General features: G+C 38.6%; 1 protein-coding gene across 1 annotated transcript; it reads right to left on the bottom strand.

Annotated features, from left to right (window-relative positions):
- Positions 1 to 375: 375 nt before the first annotated feature.
- Positions 376 to 14,678, bottom strand: hyal2a (hyaluronidase 2a). The gene is made up of 4 exons (XM_008408657.3): positions 10,940 to 14,678; positions 8,021 to 8,984; positions 7,467 to 7,556; positions 376 to 3,095 (listed from the first exon to the last, which is right to left on the bottom strand). Exons 2-4 carry the CDS (start codon positions 8,948 to 8,950, stop codon positions 2,700 to 2,702), a joined length of 1,416 nt encoding a protein of 471 aa, XP_008406879.1. The 5' UTR covers positions 8,951 to 8,984; positions 10,940 to 14,678; the 3' UTR covers positions 376 to 2,699.
- Positions 14,679 to 25,670: the final 10,992 nt, after the last annotated feature.

The following is a 25,670-nucleotide window of genomic DNA, read 5'->3' as shown; positions in this document are numbered from 1 at the left end:
GCGTTCAATATAAACACATAAACAGAGCTGGAAATAACGGGAGAGGTCACAGAGTACTGAGAGACAATCAAGAAAGCCATAATGAACTCCTACACATCCAAATTCACATGTAAGCTCTGCTCAGCTTATTAAAATAGTATAAATAACTTTTGGCCAAGAACACCCTGTAATTACAGAGGGAAGGAGTAAGAGGCTGCCGCTTGCCTCCCGGGAGCAGCGCGCTCCGCTCGGACTGTCCTGATGAATAAGTCACAAAGACTTCCTATTGAAACTTTGCTTTCATTTGCAAAAGATAACAAATATGTACCTTTGTAATAACAAAGTCAGATCTTGCCATTAATCCTTCCAGTGATTTATACAAGAAACTGCACAGGCTCACAAAAAAAAACACTTTATTTGTAGTGACAAATCAGAAGAAAACAGCATGTATTTCTGCATGCATAGTTATAGCAGTTTCCAAACTTACCCTCAAATGAAGTTCTTGCTTTGTGATTCTGAGGTAAAAATACACACGCACTGTGAGCTGTATAAAGGCATTAGTAGTCATGACTCAGACATACAAATAAAAACCCAATACATTCAAATAAATAGAAATGCGTGGAAAAACACACGACGCCAGAGAGTGGTCATTTTGGGAGGTTGAATTTTCTGGTGTGTATGCACTGCTCCAAGCTGATTTAAGTGCTTTATTCCCACTCTGACCACCCAGCAAGAAACATGTTCCTTCACTTTATTCAACACATTTACAACAGAAGCTTCAGATCCTGCACAGAGACGAAGAATCTGACACCTTGGGAAACTGACCCAGGGGGAAACGGAGAGCAAAATGTAAACAGTGTCATTTCCAGCGAGCCCTCTGCTGTTTAAAAAAACGCTTATCATTTATAAACAAACATCACTTTTCCATCCCGTTTGTTTATAATACAGTTTGACTTTCTGTCATGAAAGTTTTGCAGTAGAAAATTACTCACTAATCCCTCTTTGTGCTTTGTGTGCTGTGCTTTGCAAAAGCCTTGATATCTTCTGTTTCACATTTTGTCACAACCGCAAACTTTAAAGCATTTATCAGGGATTTACGATATGGACCAACACAAAGTGTTACATTACTTTTTAATTCACTTCTCATGCACATCATAAATCTGGCTTTTGTGGCAGAAGAGGAAGAGACAGATAAATTAGAAAAAATGGTGAAAGAAACCCTGTTAGATGCTGCAAAAGGATTGAGACTTGAGTTCCCCTTCCTGAAAGATGAATGCACTGCAAAAACACAAAATCTTACTGTTGTTTTTTTTTGGTGTAGTTTCTTAGTACGCTTAAAATAAAACAAAACTAATGTACAAGTATCTTTTCAGCAAGATATAGGAGCTTGTTTTAAGACAAAAAGTCCTTGATGTCGACAATAAAGTTGTATCACCAGCGGCAAATAATTTCACTTATAAAATGGAAAAATTGTCCACCAGTGGAACTAGTACTACTCTGGCAATATTAAACAATTAATTAATTAAAACTTTTTCATCAATATCAATGAATTATTAATTTAAAAGAAGCTCTTGCATGAGAGTTTTGTTGTATTTCAAGATATTTGCACCAAAACCCAGGCCAGAAGTGTCCACGATGCGTGTCCACTGTGAACCTTCTCAGATCTTATGCACCATTTTGTGCTGGTCTATCATATAAAATATTAACCAAACACACTCAAGTTTCTGGGACAATAAAAATGTGAAAATCAATGAAAATAAATACTTCTGCAAGGCAGTGTATTTGCAGATACAGTGCAGCTTGAAAGTTTGTGAACTAGTTGAGTAGCTTAGATTTTTCTTTTTACCATGATTTTCTTATTTTCTCATTACCAGTTTTTGTATATGAAATGTCAGGTTTATGTTCATCGATTCCATTTGCTTCTCTTGAGGGAAATGTGTGAATTGCAAGCAGACTAAACGACACATGGAGTCAGAGTATCTGCAAACGTAAATGAACCACAGTTGCACTGGTAAAGTCAACTAGGTAAAAGACTCCGGTGAAACACATGCGAGTGCTCGAGTAATCAATTAAGCAGACCAATCAAATGAGACGTCCTTGACTATCAACCAGGACTATCAACAAATTCTTGACCAGAATCTCCTGCCATCAGTCAATGAGTTGTAGCTGGGACAGAAATGGATTATGCAACAAGACAAAGACCCAAAGCATTCCAACAAAAGTACCAAAGAATGGCATAAGAGAAAGAAGATTCGCACTCTGGATTGGCCCAGTCAAAGTCCGGATCTCAATCCCATAGAAATGCTGTGGCAAGATCTGAAACGGGCAGTACATGCCAGATGTCCCTCCAACCTCTCTCAACTGGCAGAGTTCTGCAAGGAGGAGTGGACAAAAATCCCAAAAAGCAGATGTGAAACACTCGTTTGTGGTTACAGAAGAAGTAATGGCTGCAAAAGGAGATGCCACAAGATGCTAACTGAAAAAGTTCACATACTTTTGCACTTGGCAGATATTCTGTTTTTGACGGATAAAATAACTTTTGTTGAATAAATAATGAAAACATGCATCTCTTTTTCTTTGTGTCCCTTATTTACAAGGTCTGCTTTATAATTTGAGGTTTGGATGTTCGTTTCACATGATTATTATAATTTTTCTTTAGAAAACAATGACCACATTTGGGTGGTTCACAAACTTTCAAGCAGCACTGCATGTCCTGGACATTAACACAGGAGGAGCACAACGGTTATCAGGAAGATGACACACTGGAGCGCTGAGGTTCTGGTTCGAGTCGCCGCCCCTCTTTGGTGCAGCGGGTCTTTGTGATCACAGCCTTTCCCCTGAAAGCCGCTGTAGCACTGGCACTGAAAGTCCATGTCAAAAAGCATCTTGTCTGGGTCTCCCAGCTCGCTGGCGACCGTCAGTTTGCCGTTTCGCCTCTCGATGCGGTGTGTGAGGGGGTTAAGGTGAAGGTAAACATCACTGTCCGGATGTTTGCGAAGGCAGCGGCCGTGGAAACCGCACAGGGTCTGGCTGCAGAGCTCTGCTGCCGTGGAGACGTTGAGGAGGTATCGGCTCAGTGTGTCTTGAAGATACGTGTTCAGGTCAGAGCAGGTGGTCTAAAGGCAGGAAGAAAATTTATATTTACAGCAAATGTTAACATTTTACATCACAACTGCAAGCCACTTCTTGTAAGAGTAAATATAATATGGCCAAATGCATTTAAATAATTGTTTCATAATTGCTTATTTAACTGTAAAATTTGTACCTTGTGTTTTATTTTCTAAATCTGGGCTCTTATTTTGGTAGTATCTTTAGCGGAAGTAAGTTTAACTGTTGAAAATGGGGAAGAACAACAAAAAAAAGAAATGCCAAACTGGTTTGAAAGTAATTTTAAGCTCCTTGCTGATGTTTTTTCCACAGCTGTATGTTGTGGTAACTGGATTGTGGATAGGTTTGAATTGAATACTGAGAAATACATGGTCACCGTTTATCCATGTCTTTGAATACTAAGCACAAAAATTAAATCTCACTACTGTTTTTTTTTAACTAAACTATGTTAAACTGGGATTAATTTACATCCCAGTTTAACCTTTGAAGATAAATTGAAGGCAGCATGAGCCACTGCTGGTTTTTAAAGATATTGTTTAAAGGTATCAGTTATAGTCTCACAAAGAAATCTTTGAGGTCTGAGTTGATTTAGGCCCTGTCCATGCTTTACAAAACAGATTTTCTGCTGTTTGTTCCTCCTACCTTCATACAAGTTTATGGTGAGAAAAACTGATATTTAATTTTAAAAAAACATGCTTTCTGGAGTATTTTTGGTGTTATCTGTGAAGAGTTACTATCTTGAGGTTATTAAACATGAATAAGAGGTTTACTTTACACATACCCACAACTCAAAAATGTATGGGGAGCAATAAAGCTTTCCCTTTTAATTATATTTTAGGCTACATCCAATGATTGTTTCAGTTTTCTCATAAAAGTAGAGAGACATTTTGCTTACAACCTGTACCAACATTTCTCTCCAAGAACAAATCGGTAAATAATGTGTCTATGAATAATGTGTTCTAAGGCACAAAGACATGCTCGCACCAAATTACAGCCTTGCACAATAATGGAAGAAGCTCCTGGATTGATGGATTTTACATACAAACCTCTGTTCTGCCAAGTGAGCACAGATGTGCAAACAGGGAGAAAGCAGACAGGAGGGAGGAGATAAAGATTTGAACTTTGCACAAGGTTTTTATATCCCACTTTCATGCAAACTGTCCCACACTGACGTCTACACACTCTGAAGCTAAAAGCAGCCCATCAACTCAGCAAAATAAGAAGAAAAACTTATGCAAACGTTAAATAATCACACTTTTGTTTGAGTCTATACAGCATGTGTTTTTCTTCATTTTAAACAGTTTCCTCCTTCCACCTTTAGCAGACTTTAATTTTCCTTCAGACAAGCATCTTCTGTGTATCTGCAGAACAAGTGGCTTACAGTATAATTAGTGACTGACTCAGGGTCCTGAGTGTCAAATGACTTCACATGTGACAGAACAGCAGAGGATCACAACTCCAGATGAAAACTGCCTGCCAAAAGTAATCATACCTGTTCAACACTTTTTCTCATATTACAGCCAAAAACTTTGATATTTCAGGGGATTTAAGTCAGTGTTTCCCAACCCTGGTCCTTAAGGCTCACTGCCCTGCATGTTTTAGGTCCTTGCTTCAGTCCAGCTGATTTCAATAAATGACTGATTAACAGGCGTTTGCTGAACTGCAATCAGTTGAATTAGGCACATTAAAGCAGGGAAACCTCTAAAACATGTAGGACGGTGTGCCGTGAGGACCAGGGTTGGGAAACACTGATTTAAATGACAGAACAACCATCATCATAACAAGAACGGCAAGTGGTACAACATTTTAAAATAATTACAAAATACAAATCTGAAAAGTGCGGCATGCATCTGCCTCTTCTAGTTAATTTCCCATAAATTAAAAGTAGGCTACAGCGCAAAGTTTAGGCTGTAATCTAAAGCTTCGGACATCTCAAAGAGTGCTTCAATCCATAATGTGAAACACCAAATTTCCCCATCCCCTCTGTGAAACACGGTGGTGGCAGCATTATGCTGCAGGCATGCTTCAGAAGGACAGGAGAGTTGGTCAGATTTTATGGGAATGTAGTAGAAAAACAGGTAGATTTTTAAAGAAAACTAGTTTGATGCTGCAAAAGACTTGACGTTGAGTTGGAGCAGAACAACAACCTAAACATGCAGCTGGAGCTACAATGAAATTGTAAATAAATATTTATCTTTTAGAATGGGTTAGAACTAAATCTACTTAAAATTATGGTGAAAATTGAGCTAATCTGCTAAGGAAAATGGGCCAAAAATATTAAGCATTTTGGATCCCAAACCACTTTAATGAGGAACTGGTGTTGATCTGCTTTCTCTGACTTTTGATTTTTTAAGTTTATATCTTATATAATGTAGTATATTACTGCCGTTTGTGACTGATTATACATTTCTCACAGTCACAGATATCTTTTATATGGACTGATTGCCCATCCTGTCTCTGATTGGCTTAGATTCCCTTTCATCTCTAAATAGACACATTGTTTGAGAAGCTGATGACGGCATGCACCCGAAACGCGTCCAATTTTTGCCCTTATTTAAAACCTAAGACTATTTTTATGTAGTTCTTCAGAACCAGACAGTCATTTACTCTTCTCCTTTTTACATTATGCTTGTGCTCACTCACTTCCTCCTCTTAAAAAGACTCGGTCTCTAGATGTCCAAAGATAATAGAGATTTACCCCAAAAGGCTTGCAGCTGAGATCACAGCATAAAGTGGTTCAACAAAGTGTTAACTAGGAGAACTGAATAAAATACTGCACATTTAAAATAAACAAAGAAAATTATGTATCCATTTCCCTTCTGGTCCACCTGCTTTATGTTGGCCTATCATATAAAATCCCATTAAAATGTACCGGCCTCCATGTTGAAAAAAAAAATTTCTAGATTAGGCATCAGTGACAATGTGCCTAATCCATAAAGGCAGATCTATTCAGTCTAATTCTATGCTTTATTGTTTATTTTACATTATATTTATAATCCTTAATTGTTCTTTCTGAACCATTTGAAAGGTTTGCTGAAACTACTGTTTTTATCAGTTTCAGTTTCTTTATTAAATCATTTGCATTGGCTGTTGTACTCTTAATTGCGCTGACTGAATAAATTAAAATTGTGCTTTTACGTTTGACAAATCTTGTGAAGACATTAGTGTATTTAAGTGTGCTGTAGTCAGGGGTGGAAATTAAACATTTTCTCCACCAGCCACTCAGACATTTCACCAGCCACTGTTTTTTTTTTCTCTTCTGATTACAAACCCCACCAGTACAAGCAAATTATACAAAATATATGATTTATTCTTACTGATTTACTGACAATAAGTTTACCATACACATACATAATAATTTAACATAAAGCACCGACACCTTAACAGGGTTGTAGAGCAATAAGTTCATTTGAAGTAATTACTACAGCAAACTTTAACTACATAATCCTAACATTCTTGTAATCATATATTGAACATTTCCACATTTTGGATAAACCTCCCCCTGATAGTTTTTATTAAAGATGTGGCTCGTCATTTATAAAATATTGTTAAATGGTATCAATAACTGTTTTATTTGTTTTCCCTTACTTATAACGTTTCTATTGAAATTCACAATTATTACTAAAATATCTCAGAACGTGGTCATTTTTACCGGGCAGCAGCAGCTAATCTGAACTCTTCCTCAATCTGTCCCTGGTCTCTCATAATCATCATCCTCCGACGACAATAAAGCCCCTGGATCGCTAATTCTCTCTCCATCTCCGCTACTGAATCTGCCGTCAAAGTTTGTGTGGTAAACATATCATATATTTCATATATTTCAAACATATCATTTTTCTGAATTGGCTTGTGTGCTTTTTTAGCTTTTGTCGTAGTTTTTCTGACCCGCCCCATCTCATATCCTCTCACTTTTCTCGGACTCCGGTTAGAAGCTAATGACAATTTATAACTTTAGAGGGGAGGGGCAAGGAGAACCGAGAGATTTCATTGGATAAGCCCCATGTTCGTCAATAAAATCAACCAATGTGCTGCCGCGGTCGACAAAAATTTTAATATACTTTTTTTTGTTAAATCATGACAGCGTAGGCCCGCCAGACGGTCAGCTCTCCCCTGGACAGAAGTTCAAACTGAAAGCTACTTTTTTTTTTTTTTTGTCTGTTCAAATTGTCAACCCGCTTTTACCCGCATTTGGCCAGTGGCGGGTGCTAATTTCCACCCCTGGCTGTAGTAGTGCAGAGTTACCAAATGAATCTGTAATTCAGTATGTTTATGTCTTAAAAAAGAAACCTTTAAAGCTCTGTTTTTCTGTATTGGATCGGTATAGGAGGTGAAAAAAGTGGACCAGACAACCTGTGAAGCGTGAGTCAGTTTGTGCTTACTTTGTTTTTTCCATGTGTTGCATCTCCCCACAGGATGATTCCTGCAGCTCCCAGAGCGACACTCTCCCCGATGGTGGACACCAGGTCAAACTAGAAAAGAGGATTCAGCTCTTGAAATTCACAGGTCAACAGAAATTGAAACTTAAAGAAAAAAAAAGGAAACAAGGAAGAAAAAAAAAAGAAACAAGCTTTTATTTTTTCCCCCTTTCTATTTTTATGGGTGATTAGACAGATCTTCAATGTAACCAACACCCTTCCTGCTAGCTCCACACAAATTAAAAGGTATTAGGGACGTCTGACTGCTACCAAAACAGGAAAGGACTGCGCCTGCCGATAAGGAAAACTGAAGAGCTGTAGCTTCACTCAGCATGGGAGGGGGGTTGTGAGCTAGCGCTCCTCTGTGATTGAGATTTGTTTGCTTGAGGGAGGACACAAGTGCATTATATTAACTTTCCACACAGTCACTTAAAGGCAAGTGTAAAACAGGATATGAGTGTTTCTGAATGATAATTTAAACGTATCAGCAGGAGAGGCTAAAGAAGGCGGCGTGTCACCTCTGTCAGCTGTTCCAGGGAGTTGGCGTAGGTGGGCTGGGTGTACACAAAGACAGGACGTGCCACCTCGTCGCCGGATGAAGCCAAACGCATCCCTTCCTTCACACGGTTCCGCACAAACTGCCGTCCTGGGGAAGAGGAGCGCAGCACTTTGCCCATGTAGACGGAGGGGAAGAGCGCCGTGCTCTCTGTCCACAGCCACTTCAGCTGCTCGTTGCGGGCCACCTCCACGTCAGGGCAGCGGCCCGTGTAACCCTCCAGGGAGCGTAGGTAGTCGTGGTTGTAGCAATCTGGGAACAGGTAGAACCCCCACAGATTGTTGGGTCGCAGGTGTTTGGCGTGGCGTATCGTGTCCAGCATGAACTTCTTGGCAGACATCTCAAACTCCAGCTGGGCCACTTTCCCCACCTGTTCTTCGGCCCAAGTTGGGTTCTTCTGGCGCACCAGTTCACGGGAATGTTTGCGGTAGATGTCTTTGGGTCCCCAGTTTCGTATCCAAAGAGGCCGCCACTCTTCCCAGTCAATAACCGCTAAACCTACAGCGTCCCGGTTTGGTATGTACTTATCAACACCTTTCTGCATTTCGCTGAGGTGCTGCGAGAGACTGGCGATCTGTGGCAGCCCCCCGCGCACCGGCGTCTCATCCTCCTCAAAGTAGGGGTACAAGCCCAAACGGTCCTTGTAGAACATGGTCAAGTTCTGCCTGACGAAGCCCTCATTTGGTGTGGCCACAATCTGGAACTGGTCCAGCTGGAAAGAAATGCTGTGCCAGGGGCCACATTCCTGAGTCGGGACATTCCAGGCGAGGAGAAGGGGCTTCTGGGAGAACAGGGGCCATCTTGTAGGTTTCACTTCCAAAGCGCAGACGCCGTCCCCGAGCAGAACAATCAGGAGCGGTAATCTCCAGTCACAAAGAGTCCGATACAGCATGTCTTCAGATGTATCTCGAGTGTCCTTCTCGGCCCTACAATGTAGACAGGAAAATTTAGGTTTAGAAATTCTTTCGCTGTTTGTTTCAATTAGGACAAAACCTGAACTGCTTGACCATGTTCTACAACAGTGTTTCTCAACCCTGGTCCTCACCGCCCCCCTGCCCTGCATGTTTTAGTTAGTTGAAGCCACTAACTTTGCTGTGAGAGGTTGAGCGGTTAAAGTGTTTCTTCTGTCTACATTTCCCCGAATGCTGGTTTCAAATAATCAAACAAAGCTTCAATATCAAACAGAACTAACCAGAATAGATGAAAAAAAAATGTTTTCAGATGACAATTTAATTTAATGAGAGGCAAAAAATCCGTTTAAGCCAACCTGACCCTATCTGGTAAAAGTAACTACCCTCTACCACTTAAAAGGTAAAGGTAATTTTATTTTATTTATATTGCACATTTTCAGCAACAAGGCAATACAAAGTGCTTTAAATAGAACCTATTTGACAACAAGAGGCTAAAAGTTGTCAAACAGCAACACATCATGACCTGACCTGATCTAAAAAAAATTCAAGGACAAAAGACAAAATCGTTGACGTATATCAGCATGGAAAGGGTTAAATAACCCAAATACAAACTCTTAAGGGAATAACAAACAAACATGGTGGTTGTGTGATTATCAATGATTTTTAGTACTACGAAGTTTTCTCTCCATATGGAGTTTTATCAAGATATTTTGTGGTTCTATTCTATTATAATAGCAGTCTGGGAACAGGTAGAACCCCCACAGATCATAAAGTTTTTATGATTAAAAACTTTTATGATAGTTTTTAATCATAAAAGTTATGATTAAAAACTATTTACTTCTTCTTTTTTTAGGTAACTATATGGCTTTGACTTCATGGCGCCACAAACATAAATACTGCTCTTGAATTCCCATTTGAAACAAGCTTCGTCAGGATGCCACTTACTTCAGGAAGACTGATCAACATCAGTAAACCGACAACAGTAACCAGATTTAACTGTATTTTTTTAACTTACTGACATCAATTGATGCATTCATGAAACAGTGAAGAAAATAGTGAAAATAACATTTCTAATACTTTAAGTTTTGTTTTTCTTTAATTAACCAAAATTGATCAAGACAACAATAAATCAAAATTCTTATCATTTTAAGGAAGTTTTTGTGATAAATGACAACATAAATGCCAACCCAGATTCTCCAGTAGAAGGAGAATGTTGGACCATTCGCTCATAACCTTAAGCTCAAACTATGAGGAGGTAGTTGGACCATTTCAATCATCTGTGTTGGAGCAGACACTCATCTAAAACTGGCAGGACAGCGGCACTGAGGCAGGTCAACGATCCATAACGCAGCAACAAGTCAAACTCGGTTAAACATGAAAAAAAACAAAAACAAGAATTTAGACTGACCTAGTTCAAGTCTGCAGTGGAATAACCCTAACCACAAAACTCTCCAATCAGAATAAATTTAAATAGATGAATTAAAATTTCTCAATACTCAATGCCAGATATTGTAAACACTTGCTGCTAAGGTTGGAACAGCCAGTTATTAGGTTTTGTGGGGATAAAATACTTTTTCAACTTTGTGTATAAAAGAAACTGCATTACTTGTACTCAATTTAAAGTATTACAAAGTTACAAAATATTAATAAAAAACACTATATAATCGCCATTATATTTAAAAATACAATTAACAATTTAAAAGGAAGTTAACAAAATTTTGTACAACCGCTTTTAATTATTGTCAAACTTGTCAGATTAACAGTTTTTACTTACTGAGAACATATAGACTTTGTCATGCATTTCTAATTTATATGTAAGCAAATTAACAAAACAAAGATTCAAAAAGTCCTGCAGTCGTATCCACTAGACATTTTATTACTCCGCTCCATATTTTTCTTTTTCTTTCTTACAGTTTAGAGTTTAATAACAGCCAGTAAAGCAGTTTTGAGATCCAAGTGGATGGACCTACCTTTAACAGCAGACTGGGGAAGCATTCCCATAAAAAAAAAAAAAAAAAAAATCCCAAAACTTCAGGCGCGTCTCTCCAAAACAATCATTTCCTCCGGGTGAGGAAGCAATGGTGGAAAAACTTTAGAAAGGCATAAGAAAGCGTGCTGGACCGTGTCAGCTCGGCTCCCGGTCTTCCCACGGCCACTACAGCGGGGAAAGAGTGAACTTACCCCCCGCGATGTTGTCAGTTCAAACTCCTTCAGTCAGAAAAGCTCAAACCATTTTCAGGATGTTCCATTCAGGCCGGGAAGAGAGGGGGGGGGGGGGGTACTCTCCGGACATCCTAAAAACTCCGTCAGCGCGTTTAATTTCTTGGATAAAACGCGTTTCCTTTGCGTAACTCCTCACGTATCGGATGAGTGATCTAATCGACCTTAACTTGGTGGAATTTTATTCACTTTGTAGGAGTTAATTTATTGGGCTCAGCCCATAATGTTTCAGTCCAAGAAGCTGACCAGCAGGAACAGTGAAACAGACACCCTAACTATACCAAGATCCACGCCAGGACAGCTTGCAATGTCCCAAAAATAAATTCACTAACGACATTTCAGATACGTTATATCCCGCAGTACACATGGGAGCAGTTGACTGCTGAATTTGAACCCCGAAACTCAAAGATTTTGATAGTTGTTTTTTTTTTAATTATCAAAATGCAGACATAAATGTGTGAGTTTGCAGTTTACGTTGCTATAACTTGATGTAAAATGGATTTTATTCAGATACTACTGAATAAAATCCATTCAAATCAGCCGCCATTAGAAGTCCCCCAATTAAAATCTACATGCATGGACTTTAAAGAGGACCTGTTTATGGAAAATTCACTTTTTACACATTTTTATTTGTGCTTCTAGAAACAATCTAAGCACCAAAAAATATATAAAATAAAATAAAAAAAACATCCAGACATTTTCTAGCAATAAATTAATGTGCTTTGGTGTCTAGAAAACAAGCCATTTCAAAAGCTTCTCTATATTTAGAGGTAAAGGTAATTTTATTTATTACCTTTTAAAGTGCTTTACAGGAATACAAACAAAATAACAAACCAAAGCAAAGAGCAAAAGAAGAAAAATCTAATAATGTGATCCAAAGTAAGAGATTAAGTCACAATAGGCACTGTCCTGTTACCTAGCAACCCAGGCAGAGCTCCGCCCATTTCATTGTTCGAGGATCAGCAGTTTGGTCAGCAGGTTTAGCCATTTTATGCACTGCATAATAGCTGCTGTTGTTGACTTACCGCTTGCTGCATCCTGGCTGTGCAGGAGGCTCCACTTCTGCTGCTTCTTTAAAAGTAGTGAAAATGACCTGAAGAGCGAACATTTACAACAAAACAACTAAGGTCCCAAAACAGAGACAAGAGATACACCATCCATAACTACAGTCATGGCCAAAAGTTTTGAGAATGATTCAAATGTTAATATTTACAAAGTCTACTGCTTCACTTTTTATAATGGCAATTTGCATGTACTCCAGAATGTTATAAAGAGTGGTCAGTTTAACAGCAATTAATTGCAAAGTCAATATTTGCCTAGAAAATGAACTTTATCCCCCAAAACACATTTCAACTTCATTGCAGCCCTGCCTTAAAAGGACCAGCTAACATCGTTTCAGTGATTGCACCATTAACACAGGTGTGGGTGTTGATGAGGACAGGGCTGGAGATCAGTCTGTCATAATTAAGTAAGAATGACACCAGTGGACACTTTAAAAAGAGGCCGGTGCTTGGCATCATTGTTTCTCTTCTGTGAACCATGGTTATCTCTAAAGAAACACATGCAGTCATCATTGCACTGCACAAAAATGGCCTAACAGGGAAAAGTATCGCAGCTAGAAAGATTGCACCTCAGTCAACAATCTATCGCATCATCAAGAACTTCAAGGAGAGAGGTTCCATTGTTGCCAAAAAGGCTACAGGGTGCCCAAGAAAGACCAGCAAGCACCAGGACCGTCTCTTAAAAGTGTTTTAGCTGTGGGATCGGGCTACCAGCAGTGCAAAGCTTGCTCAGGAATGGCAGCAGGCAGGTGTGAGTGCATCTGCAAGCAATGTGAGGTGGAGACTCTTGGAGCAAGGCCTGGTCTCAAGGAGGGCAGCAAAGAAGCCACTTCTCTCCAGGAAGAACATCAGGGACAGACTGATATTCTGCAAAAGGTACAGGGAGTGGACTGCTGAGGACTGGGGTAAAGTCATTTTCTCTGATGAATCCCCTTTTCGATTGTTTGGGACATCTGGAAAACAGCTTGTTGGGAGAAGACGAGGTGAGCGCTACCACCAGTCTTGTCTCATGCCAACTGTAAAGCATCCTGAAACCATTCATGTGTGGGGTTGCTTCTCAGCCAAGGGAGTCGGCTCTCTTACAGTCCTGCCTAAAAACACAGCCATGAATAAAGAATGGTACCAGAATGTCCTCCGAGAGCAACTTCTCCCAACCGTCCCAGAGCAGTTTGGTGATGAACAATGCCTTTTCCAGCATGATGGAGCACCTTGCCATAAAGCAAAGGTGATAACTAACTGGCTCAGGGAACAAAACATAGAGATTTTGGGTCCATGGCCTGGAAACACCCCAGATCTTAATCCCATTGAAAACTTGTGGTCAATCATCGAGAGACGGGTGGACAAACAAAAACCTAGGAATTCTGACAAAATGCGATCATTGATTGTGCAAGAATGGACTGCTATCAGGATTTGGTCCAGAAGTTGATTGAGAGCATGCCAGGGAGAATTGCAGAGGTCCTGAAGAAGAGGGGTCAACACTGTACATATTGACTTGCTGCATTAACTCATTCTGTCAATAAAAGCTTTTGTTACTCATAATATGATTGCAATTGTATTTCTGTATGTGATGAAAACATCTGACATACACACATGAAAACCAGAGGGCAGCAGATCATGTGAAAATATAATATTTGTGTCATTCTCAAAACTTTTGGCCATGACTGTACATGAAAGGTTAAAAGTTAATTCCAGCTCAATTAAAAACACTTAATTTATCCAGAACATCAGATACATAGATGCTTAGTCATAATCATGTAGAATATTACAGTACACTATTCAGATTGGTGCATTGTGAAAACATAATCACTTCATGCATGGAAACATCAATAAGGCCCAAATTGCTTCCCTCTGCTTGAAATAGATAATTAAAGCCTTTATTCTCACCACAAACAATGAAAGTTTAGAAACTAATAAGAGGCTTAACAGCGTCTCATAAATATTGTTCTAAATAAATAATGGTTGGTTTTCTGTTGCTTTAATCCCTTTCTGTAATTACAGCAGTTAATCATTTTGCATGACAACTTCAAACCCATCTACAGTCACATCCAAGAAGTATAATATTCATTCCTATGAGGCCCGTTTGTTAAAATTACTACTGGAAAATAACAACCATTAAGCAGGTTTTAAACAAATGTTTATGAAGCCTATATTTCTGTAATGATTTTTATTGGCCTAATGTAATATTATAATCTTAAATATTTGTGTTTTTATTAGCCTGTCACCCCTATGTCTTTCTGTAAGTAAAAATGTTAATATATTTATCTAAATCCTCCATAAATACCTTTCAAATTAATTATTACATGCATATTATGAGTCTTGCATTCATGTTTTTTTCCTTTAGTTTGATATAAGCGATGTGGCTCCCTGCCCAGGGCTTCACAACCTGAGGGTGTCACAAGCAGTCAGAGAAACAATTTTAAAACACAGAAAGATTTTTCTGTCACATATTTGAGTAAAAAAGGAGCAGGGCAGCTGCCACCGCAGCGCTTCTCTGGTGAAATGTGTCGAAGTGTGGCACAGAAATAGAGACTGGCTCAGGCGACAAGTTGACCAGAGTTCTGAGAAATATTTATTTTGAAATAAAAGACCTCCTGATTCTACACTTCATTTCTCTTAGAAACTTCTCAAGATGGGAAGTTTGAACAGGCCATTCAATAATGCAGACATGCATTAATCTTCATAAATCTGGAGATTTGGTTACAAGAAAGTTGAATAATCAGCAGAATCCCATCTATCAATGTGTGCAATACAATAGTAAAGAAATATGGGCGTGATGAATATTTGGTTTGCTATCATATTTCAAGTCTGATGCATGCAAATTCTACATACCAGTGGATGTATTAGATGCACATTAATTGTAATCTATAAATGTTTTCACAATGTCCTGAAGTCAGACTGGCCCATGGCTCCAGTCAGCAATATCAAATCCAAAGTCCACTGTTGAGAAGTCAAAGGAGGCATCTTGGGTTGCAGTTCTCCATAGCAACGTTTTACATGGTCCACATTGAAGATACAACATGAAAAGTCTTTTCTGTTCCACCATCACAAAATAAACACAAGACGTTTGCTTAACGCTACAGAGACAATGTCTTTTGATCAGATTAGACTAATATTGACCTTCAGCTGGGTGTGACCAGCTAAACACATGGAAAAGTACCTCATATCCACTGCTAAAGCTGCAGTGCAAAACGTTTATAAAAATACATGTTTTTTATTTATTTGTTAAAATATCACCATGGGGGGACTGTATATTATGAGGCAGATAATCTGTGAAAAGGTCGGCCACCTCCTCCTTCTACTAGCTGCTGTTACTGTCTGAAGATATGCACTCCTCCCAACAAAAATCAACCTATCAGAGCCAGGAGGAAGGTTTTAGCACTGTCAATCAATTTTGTGAACGTGCTGCTAAATGTACTAAAGGTGTAGAAACAACCTACCGCTAGGTACACAAAACCTATGAAGTACACAGCAAATCCTGCAGAGTTTCAGAATTGGTCCTTTTCAGAATTGACATTAATTTAACTCTTACAGAGTTATTTCAACAACAGTTTGAGTAGTTAGAACTATTACAAGTGTTACAATTACTACATTTCTTGTTAAAATAACTCTGAAAGAGTTAAATTAACACCAATTCAGATAAGGACCAAATAAACTCGGCATTGAGTTGATTTAACTCTGCAGAATCTGCTTGTGTATTTCTGATTTAGTTTCTAGTGAAAATATCTTACTATTCTTGAAATAAAATGAAACTAACTTACAAGTAACTTTTTTAGCAAAAATATATAACAAGACATTTTTCCCATGTTTTAAGCTAATTTATCTGCCAATAGAACTAGTGTTTTTTCATTAATATTAAGAAATTATTCACTTAAAACAAGCCTCTGTATCTCACTGAAAAGTTACTTTTAAGTTAGTTTAACTTATTTCAAGTTTACTAAGATATTTGCACCAGAAACTAGACCAAAATTGCTTAGTAAGATGTTGTGTTTTTGCAGTGTACCTTCACAACATAAAGACATTTTCAACAAATATGAAAAAAGGGTACTGCAGCTTTAATGTATAGTGGAGAACCTGTGTTGCTGAGGGCCTCTTTCTTTTCCAAATGTCCTTGGAACCTCTTTAAAGTGCATGGTTTCACAAATACCTTTTAATACTTCAAGTGCACTAAAATCCAAGAGTGTCCCCATGTTTATTTCCTCTTCGGTAAAGTAGATAATTTGAATTTAAACTAGGTTTTACTTGTAAAAATCAAAGAGTGTGAAAAACTCACATCTGTCCTCATGAAGGAGTTAAAGTGCAGCAGTTTCCTTTCGAGCACAAACTGAAAAAAAACCCTTAGATAAAACTTCAAGGAAGGAAATTGCACTTAAAGATATTGAGAGACATCTGGCAGCAGCACTAAAAGTAATGCCTAACCCTAAAACCAGTGGTGAAACATCAGTGTTGGCTGTGTATTTAAAACATAGACGAATGCGCAAGCAGTCATTCTGTTCAGTCGAGTGAAAAATTGTATGCAGGCCTTTTGCTTTTATTCAAGCTGTGTTCGTGGCTGTGTTTTTCCACAAGCGCTTTGAGCACACTTCAGACAGTGGGTACACAAGGCATCTGGTATGCAGATGTCACTGCTGCCTGCCGGCATGTGATGACAGCCAGAGGCAATGACTCACTGAAGTACCCAAGTACCACATGCTGTCTTGCTGCCAAGTACAGCAGATATGGATGGGGACAGAGGACGTCTGAAACCACTGAATTAAATGAGCAGCTAGAGCTTGTTTGCCTTTTAGATTTTTAATCTGGCCCACCACATATTTTTATGTGGCCCTCTGGACTCCAGACCCTAAATTACATTGATTAGTCCCTCTGTTTTTTGTTTTTATTTGTGAGTTTAATGAACATTCTCTGCAGAAATGATCAAAAACATCAAGTTTAGGTGACTTCTAACTCCCGCCTGCAGGTGGCAGTATAGCTTACTTCAGCTTTTCTGGGTGTAAAGTTGTAGTCCTCATTGAGTAACAAAAAGTTACACTTAATGACATACAAAGCGCAAATGTTGCAAAATCTTTAAACTAGCACCGCAAAATCTTTTTGATTGCAAAAAATTACAAAAACAATCACCAAATTTCACAGAGAATGGTTAATGTTAAAAAAAATGTAAATAGTTTTAGTACTTATAGAATGCAAAGACAGCTATTTATTAATATTTTTAATGGCTTGTTAAAGGTGGCGTATCACTGCCAAAAAGTGCAATTGAAGTGCACTTTTTGTACTTCAATTTGGGTTTCTATTGCTTCTGAAAACAGCGAAAACCCTTTAAAAAAACAGAACTGGTTTTGGCAATAAGTTAATGTTTTTTATCTTTTTTTTTTTAAAGCCATTTCAAAATCTCAATAATGTAACGTCACAAATAAGCAGGCACTGCCCCTCACCTACGAACCTCAGCGAAGTCCAGCCTGTTACCTAGCAACCCCAGTGAAAGCGAAGCTCCAGCCCATTTGCTTGGCTGGTCTTACCACTGTATGCGCTGTACAATGGCTGCTGGAAAAGATAAGTCTTTTGTTGTTGACTTACCATCCAGAAACCACTTGCTGCATTCTTGTTGGTTGTGCAGGAGGCTCCACTCCTGCCTAGCAAAGATACATGTATAGCTGCGCATCAGTTTGCAGTCATTTTCACATCCGAGTTAAACTTTGAGTTTTGAGTTGTGGCCATCAGCAGCTCATTTGAATTTAAAGTGACAAGATGCTCAACAACAGCTCATTCTGAATGGAGCTCAGAAAAGGCAGAACAGACTAAAATCTCATTATCTAAGAATGATTTTATTTTAAAAAATTAATTAACATGTTTTTATAACCCATAAACCTATTTTAATGTCTTTAAGGAAATATAATCGGTCCCCTTTAATGAGTTTTATTAATACATTCTGGCACAACCGATCCAAGAGAAAATTTCTGATCTTGATATTGTCAAAATGAAAATGACTTTGACACCTCTAGATTATTTAAAGTGCTGCTGTTTCAACGTTTCTGGTCAGAGGTCAAGGCTCAGCTTGTGTCAAAGGAGTGTTACTTGTGATGTCTGAACACATGACCAGGGTAGCTTTGACGCAGGAAGATGCTGTTTTCCCTGTCAGGGTGAGTTCCTCTGCTTATCCTCCGAGCTCTGCTGACTCACCTCACCATGTCATCAGTTTGTCCCTCATGCTCTTTTTCTCTGCAGAGAGGTTAAGGGAAATCTAGAACGCGGGCGACCGCATGATTGAGGACAAAGAGGGAGGAAAGGAACAGAGATTCGCCTCCGTTTTCCTCTGGTGTCAGCTTCCCTTTGACTTCAAGCTCCTGACTTTACATCAGCAGGAACAAGTGAATGCCAGGAAGCGAAAACAATGGGAGGGAAAATGGAAGTGCACAGTGCCACTGTTACTGTGTTTCCTAAACACTGTAAATCTCATTGCCTTATGGGTAAACCTGGACCCAAATCTTTGTCACTCCCACAGCGGCAAATAGATTTGAACATTAAAACATCTGTTTTATTTACTGGAACCTTGATGTTTTGGAAAAGTTAGTTAAAACATTGCTCAGATAGATAATGCTTTATGAAAAGGCACAGTACCACTTAACAATATGTTATCCATTAATCTATAAATACAATTAATAACTGTTTATTATGGCTTTATTCAGGATAAGAAGGAAACTGTATGCTAAAAACTAAGTCTACAAATGCTTATTGTGCTTCAAGGTAGTCTGAAATGTTTACTATAACAACTCCAGATAAAATATGGGTGATTTCATGGAAAAAATGTAAAGAACATGTTTTTATAACCCATAAACCTATCATATGGGTTTATGGGCAGTTTCTTGCCAATTTCTACTTGGCAAGAAACTGGTAGATTTTGTGTCTTCACTCTTAATTAATGCATAATAACCAGCTATTAATGATTTACAAAGTGTCTAAGATTAATGAATAACATAACTATAAGAGGAGTTGTATTATAAAGTGGTACTAAAGGCGTTTGAACAGTACATTTGGTCAGAACTCATTTTAGTGAACGTCTTAGTGTTTTCAATCATTTTCTACTAACTTAAAAGTGTGGCTCATGTTCTTGATTCTTATTTATATTTTTGGTTTTTTTATGTATTGTTTGTATTGTGGTGAACTTTTGGGCCATAAGGTATTATTATTATTATTGTTATTATTATTATTATTATTATTATTATTATTATTATTATTAACGGGTAAAAGCTTGTAGATTTTTTACAATGTCATATTGTATTTATATGGATTTTACCTTGAGGTACAACAGATATAAACTAGCCTTTATGGCTAACTCTGACATATTTTATGATGCGTATTGTCCATTTAAATAAATAAACGACAATAACAACTGTTTCATATTATAACTACATTCAGAATGGAAAGAAGATAATTGTGCTGTTACAATATTGAGTGCCAAAAAGGTAAATAAATGTCTTAAATTGCCAGATTTGTTTTCTCTTTGTGAAAGGGATTATAGTTTCCTATTTATCTATTTTTTTATTTTAGGCAAGAGGCTTCAGAGGTTTTATACTGAGCCCTATATACAGTATATACGGAGCATATATATAGATGTATATATATATAGAGAAAAAAAAATAGAAATCCCAACTTACTTTCTCGAGATCCCGACTTTTTTTTTTCTCGAGATCCCGAGAAACTTTATCCGAATCAGAATCAGAACATAATGACATAATCACAGTAATGGAGGACACACACCCATGGGGTAGATATACAGATTTTTATTTCGAGCTTGGGCTTGAGTATAAACACATCAAATCAGTGCTTGACAGCAGACATGGTTTTTGTATAAGTGAGGGACATCTGAAGAGAGTTTTCAGTGAGCAGGGACTCATTCGGCGCAAGTCCTATTCCGACTGGCAGAGATTTGGTTGAATTCATTAATAACCAGCTGCAGTCCTATGGACAGCTTCATGGTTACCGATGGATGCACGCTAAATGCAGAGAGCATGGACTTCGTGTGAGAAAAGAAGATGTGCGCATGGAGTTGAAGGAATTGGATCCCCAAGGGGTGGCAACTGAGGCAGGCAAGAAGTCTCAGACGGAGAAATTACTTTTGTCTCTTTGCACTTGCATGATATTCTCCTCTGGTACATCTCTGGACCGCAGAAAATGATATAAGTCGTCCTCCATGAACTATGTAGACACACTTTACCACATAAAAAATGCCTTTCCCGCCAAAAAAAAGTAACTCATAATTTTTCAAACATTTCGTGGGACCTCGAGAAACTAAGTCGGGATGTCAAGAAAGTAAGTCGGGATTTCTCTTCTTTTCTTTTTTTCTCCATGTCCCCTTAGGCTTAGGGGCTCCGTAGTTTTATGCCAACTGCTGGAAAGGTTGACAATTGTTTTATCTTTTCCCTATTTGTGAATATCGGTTCTCACTGTAGTTCACTGGAGTCTCAAAGACTATTTTTCTCTTTTTCTCGTTCTTGAATTTCTTTAACTTAGGGCTCGATGTGTTGGATTTAAGGCTTTAGTAGCCTACTTCATCTCACCAGACAGGTTCTATTTAAGCGGTTTCTTGATCTAATAAACATGGCAATAACCAGACTTGAGTAAAACTCAATTTCTTTTCCAATGGTATAATGTAATGTGACTTTGAAGCTGGAATAAAATGCAGAAAAGAAATCTGAATTAGCATAAAAAACTGAAAATATAAAAGTACCTGCAGACAAAACATGGAAGGAGGACTAATCAAAGGAAAATGGGGAACAGCTGAGACAGACAGAGGAAAATCAGGTGGAAAAGAACAGCTGTGAAGAGGAGCAAACTGGCCAGCTGAGGAAGGTGAACGATAAACACAGGAGACGAACTGAGACACAGGGAAACAATAAATCAAGAAGGGAACGAATCCAAAGGCACAAGGAGCAGAGCATTACAATAAACTAGAAAATTTCTGAAGTAATATAAACGGGACCTGCCAAAGTGTGCCCGTCGGTTGGAACCCATACTAAAAATTAGCATAGACTGGCGACCTGTCCAGGGTGACCCCACCTCTCGCCCAAAACGTTCGCTGGAGATAGGCACCTGTACCTCCCGACCGGACTAAGGGACAAGGGTGTATAGAAAATGGATGGATGGATATTGTTCAATTACTTGAAACATTTAAGCGCTATAAAGCATTAATAAGAAACTTGTAAATAGTTTTTCAACAGAACCTCCAGTATAAAATGATGAACTATTCCTTTATTAAGTTACTCTAATAAGCAGAACTGTTTCTGAGAAATAGTTTTTTCAGCTCCCTCTCATTCAAATGTGCTGTGTAAGATATATATATTGCAACATAATTCATCAGCAACAGCACTCACAGATGTTTCACTTTAAACCGCTTCAGCCTACATACTTCTAGGAAAGCGGTGTCTCCTTTTTCACTCTTTATAATTCGAAGCACATTTCCGTACTTTTTCGAGGACTGCAGATAATTCATGACGACCGACTCTCTGACTCTCATCTCCACATTCACATGGACGATTCCCCCTTCCCCACTTTACGCTCACATTGTATACATCAGGGAACACATTCCACAGGTCAGAACAGTGCTTCACGTTGTCACTTTCACGAGGTTCATAACTTCTATGCCTCATCCTTATGGTGGAGGGGGAACTTGCAGCAAAACTTCAAAACAGGAGCGGAGAGGAAACACATCAAAGTGACTGACCTCTGACCCAAGAACGCACCCAACCACATTCCACTCAATTACAGACACCAGGGTAGGGCTGCAGAGGAAGCCCTACCCTTTTATTGTGGAAACTCAGCACGCACACAGAAATATATATTTACATTACCATTAAAGTTTGATCCTCAGCCAACTGGTAACCACCTGAAACACGTCATATCTCTTTGCACTCAGATCACATAAATCCAACCTTTGTATTCTGGATATCTTGCTTTAACAAAGTTATCACTAGATAAAGAGAAAACGTGATAACGGTGGTGTTCATGTGAGTGAACACAAAACCACACGGTTCATGTCTCAGGAGGAGTAGCTTTTTGCTGCCATCTAGTGGTAGGAAAGCGTTAACTAGATTTTATGACGTGATTGTTTTATGACGTGATTGTTTAAACCAGGAGTGTCCAAAGTGTGGCTAAGGGGACAAACCGTACTTTTTTCGTCCAACCATCCATTTTCTTGTACCCTTGTCCCTTAGTGGGGTCGGGAGAGTTGCTGGTGCCCATCTCCAGCTAACGTTTCGGGCGAGAGATGGGGTCACCCTCGATAGGTCGCCAGTCTGTCGCAGGGCAACACAGAGACACACAGGACACACACACACACACTTAGGGGCAATTTAGACAGACCAATTAACCTGACAGTCATGTTTTTGGACTGTGGGAGGAAACCGGAGTACCCGGAGAAAACCCACGCATGCACAGGGAGAACATGCAAACTCCATGCAGAAAGACCGGGGCCGGGAATCGAACCCAGAACCTTCTTGCTGCAAGGGAACAGCTCTACCAACTGCGCCACTGTGCAGCCGAAGTGCAGACTTTTTTCGTCCAAAAAAGTTATTTTCTCCTGACATTCAAGTTAGGTTTCGCTGCTCTTGATTGTTGAAGGTTACCATAGCAACCAGTAACTGACATCTCGTATCTGTTTTTTTTTTCCTGTTGCTGTTTGGACTACAGTGGGTTTTTTGCACCTACGGTGTTGACGTCACATCTCCAGGAGCTAATGCGGCTCACTTGTTTCCGCTTTGAGTTACCATGACTGCTAGAAAAGACTAAGTCGTATTTTAGATGCAAAAAAAGCAATACTATGAACATTGTTGTCTTCCTAATATAATGGGCTTTTAAGATTTCATTAATTTCCAAGCGATCCTGAATTAAGAAGATGGTGGCTTGTAAATATTTGTCACTACCAGTTAAAGCTAACGCTGCACAACACAAAGTTTGCAGCCTTCACTTCACTCCGGATCAACCTAAAAATAATTTAAAAAAAAGTAAAAAGTAGTCATCCAAGAAATTACGCAAGCAAGAGTAAAAAAAAGTATTTGGTATACTCAAGTTCTGAGTAACTGATCAAATTATTAATCATTTAATGTTTAAAAATTAAATTTTCATATGGACCAAAATACAAGGTTAAGTGCCAATGTCGGCATTTTAAGGACAAAAATGATAATTCATAAAAGCAACAAAAAATAACAAAATCAGGCAAAAGAGCATTTTTCCCAAATCAGTTTCTTTCAATAAAAAACGAATGAAACTTTAAAAACTGCAGGTTAAACTGTAGGTTTAATGTTTAATTAAACATGTTTTAATTAAAACATTAAACATGTTTTAATTTTTGGTTAGTTAGAACATGTTTGTTCCTCATTCAGTGAAGTTGCTCACAGTGGGTAGAATATCCTGAAATAAAGTAAAAATAGCGATACTTCATAATAAAATTATTCAAGTAAAAAGTATATATATTTTTTTCTTTTTCAAAAAAGTTAAGTAAATGTAAATAACAACTCTGCCAGTCATTCAATGGACCTTACCAAGCTCCGCCTAGAAACGCCCTCTAAAATTCCACGTGGCTGCAGGTCTCACAAGGAAAGCCTCGCGGTGCTTAGTTTCTATGTAAACATGGCGTCTTTCATTTCGACTGACTCTCTGCAGAGTATTTCTGAGTTGATTAGTTTAGCATTTCTGCCGGATTTTCACAAAATATCAGCCACGACAATGGACAGGGGAACCAACAAGTTCATGTCATCTTTTTTGGACGACATCAAGGTGTTTGAGCCACGCGATGCCTCCAACATTGTGCGCGTCACAGCTAAATGCTACTGGTCGATGAGGAAAACAGTAGATCCTCCCACCCTCAGCATAAATATAGCCGTGGACAAGATCACTGATGCCTATTGTTCTTGCAAGTCTGGGTAAGTCGGGCATTTGTGGTTTTGAGGGTTATTTTTGAAACCAATGATTTCTGTTGTTGGCAAATGTTTGAGTGTCCCTAGGCCTGATGCTAGCGTGGCTAACACGATTACAGTTTAGTAAAAAGCCTTTTCAGGTCAAATAAAATCTTTAATGTATGTCAGATACGGTACACATTGCATATTGATCTGTTTAGCTAACGTAAGACTGTGTAACAGACAGGCTTCAGGATGTAGAAGTTGTATCGGTACTGCCATTATGCTGTACTTGGCTAAAATGTTTTCATAATAGATGTGTTTATTATTGACTTTATTATTTTTTTCATTCACTAAACATAAAGAAAGCAAAGCAATAATACTTACACCAGCACACAATCCTTTGTTCTTATTGAACCTACGATGCGGTTGTGCACAAGCTTTGATCCAAGCAAGGCTTTCAGTTTCAAGGAAGCAGGAGCCTCTGGGAAAGGTCAGTCGGCTCCCAAACCAGACACCATCATTCTCAATCAGTTCTGCTGGAATTAAAGGTTTTTAAGAAATAAATGGCCCTGAGTGTGGGATAAGTTGCTAGCATTTAAAAAAGCTTTAAAGGAAATTACAAAAAAATACCTAGAAAATTACTTTAATGTTTGTGGAGTCATTTAAAAACATCTTAATGCGTCTCTGAATCCCCAAAACTCTGACTTAAAACAAGCCGATCAAATAAAGACAGCCAAGCAAAACTAGCTTCCATTATTTATGTGTTTTGTGTATTTCTCACAGGCAAAACTAATTGACATCACACACTCAGTGGCCACTTAGGCATCTAGACGAGACAACGTTCAGACTGAGAACTTTAACAGGATGGAAAGGGGATTGAAGTGACTTTGAACGCAACAGTTGTTGGCGCCAGACAGGGTGATGTGAGGATTTCTCAAACTATTCATTTATGAGGATTTTCCTACACAATGATCTCTAATGTTACATAAAATGACCTGTTATAAAACAAGTCCAGCTTTTTGTCCTTTTGTTGAGGTCAGATGAGAATGGATGGACTGGGTGAGGACGACAGACAATAGTAGCTCAAATAACTTGCTATAACTCAGGTACGAATGGAGAAAATGTCAAACCTTGATAACAACATCAAGCTTTACTAAACTGGACAATAGTTTGGGAAAAAATGTCTAGTATGACGTGTCTCGATTTCAGCCCAAACATTCATATTGTAGGGTCACAATTTGGTCAAAACAATATAAATGCATGGATTCAACTTGACCCATTTTGAGTCCCGTTAGCGCCAACAGAGCATTGCATAAACCCTACAGTGTTGTGAACCATGTCCTGGTTCACAACAATGTTGTGAACCAGGCCCAGATGGGTACACTGGGTACACAAGCCCAGTGTACCCATCTGTCTAGAAATTGTACCGGACTTGGAACTCGCCAAACTGTACAAGACTGATATTCTAAAAATCTTAATAGTAACTCTTGACAAAGCGTATCCAAGAAGATAATGGATGTCAAAATTCATCACAG

Source organism: Poecilia reticulata, chromosome 5 (genome assembly GCF_904066995.2).
Source record: "Poecilia reticulata chromosome 5, P_reticulata-male-v2, whole genome shotgun sequence".
Taxonomy (NCBI): Eukaryota; Metazoa; Chordata; class Actinopteri; order Cyprinodontiformes; family Poeciliidae; genus Poecilia; species Poecilia reticulata.
The sequence above is the reverse complement of the archived record's forward strand: the minus strand, read 5'-3'. Positions and strand labels throughout refer to the sequence as shown.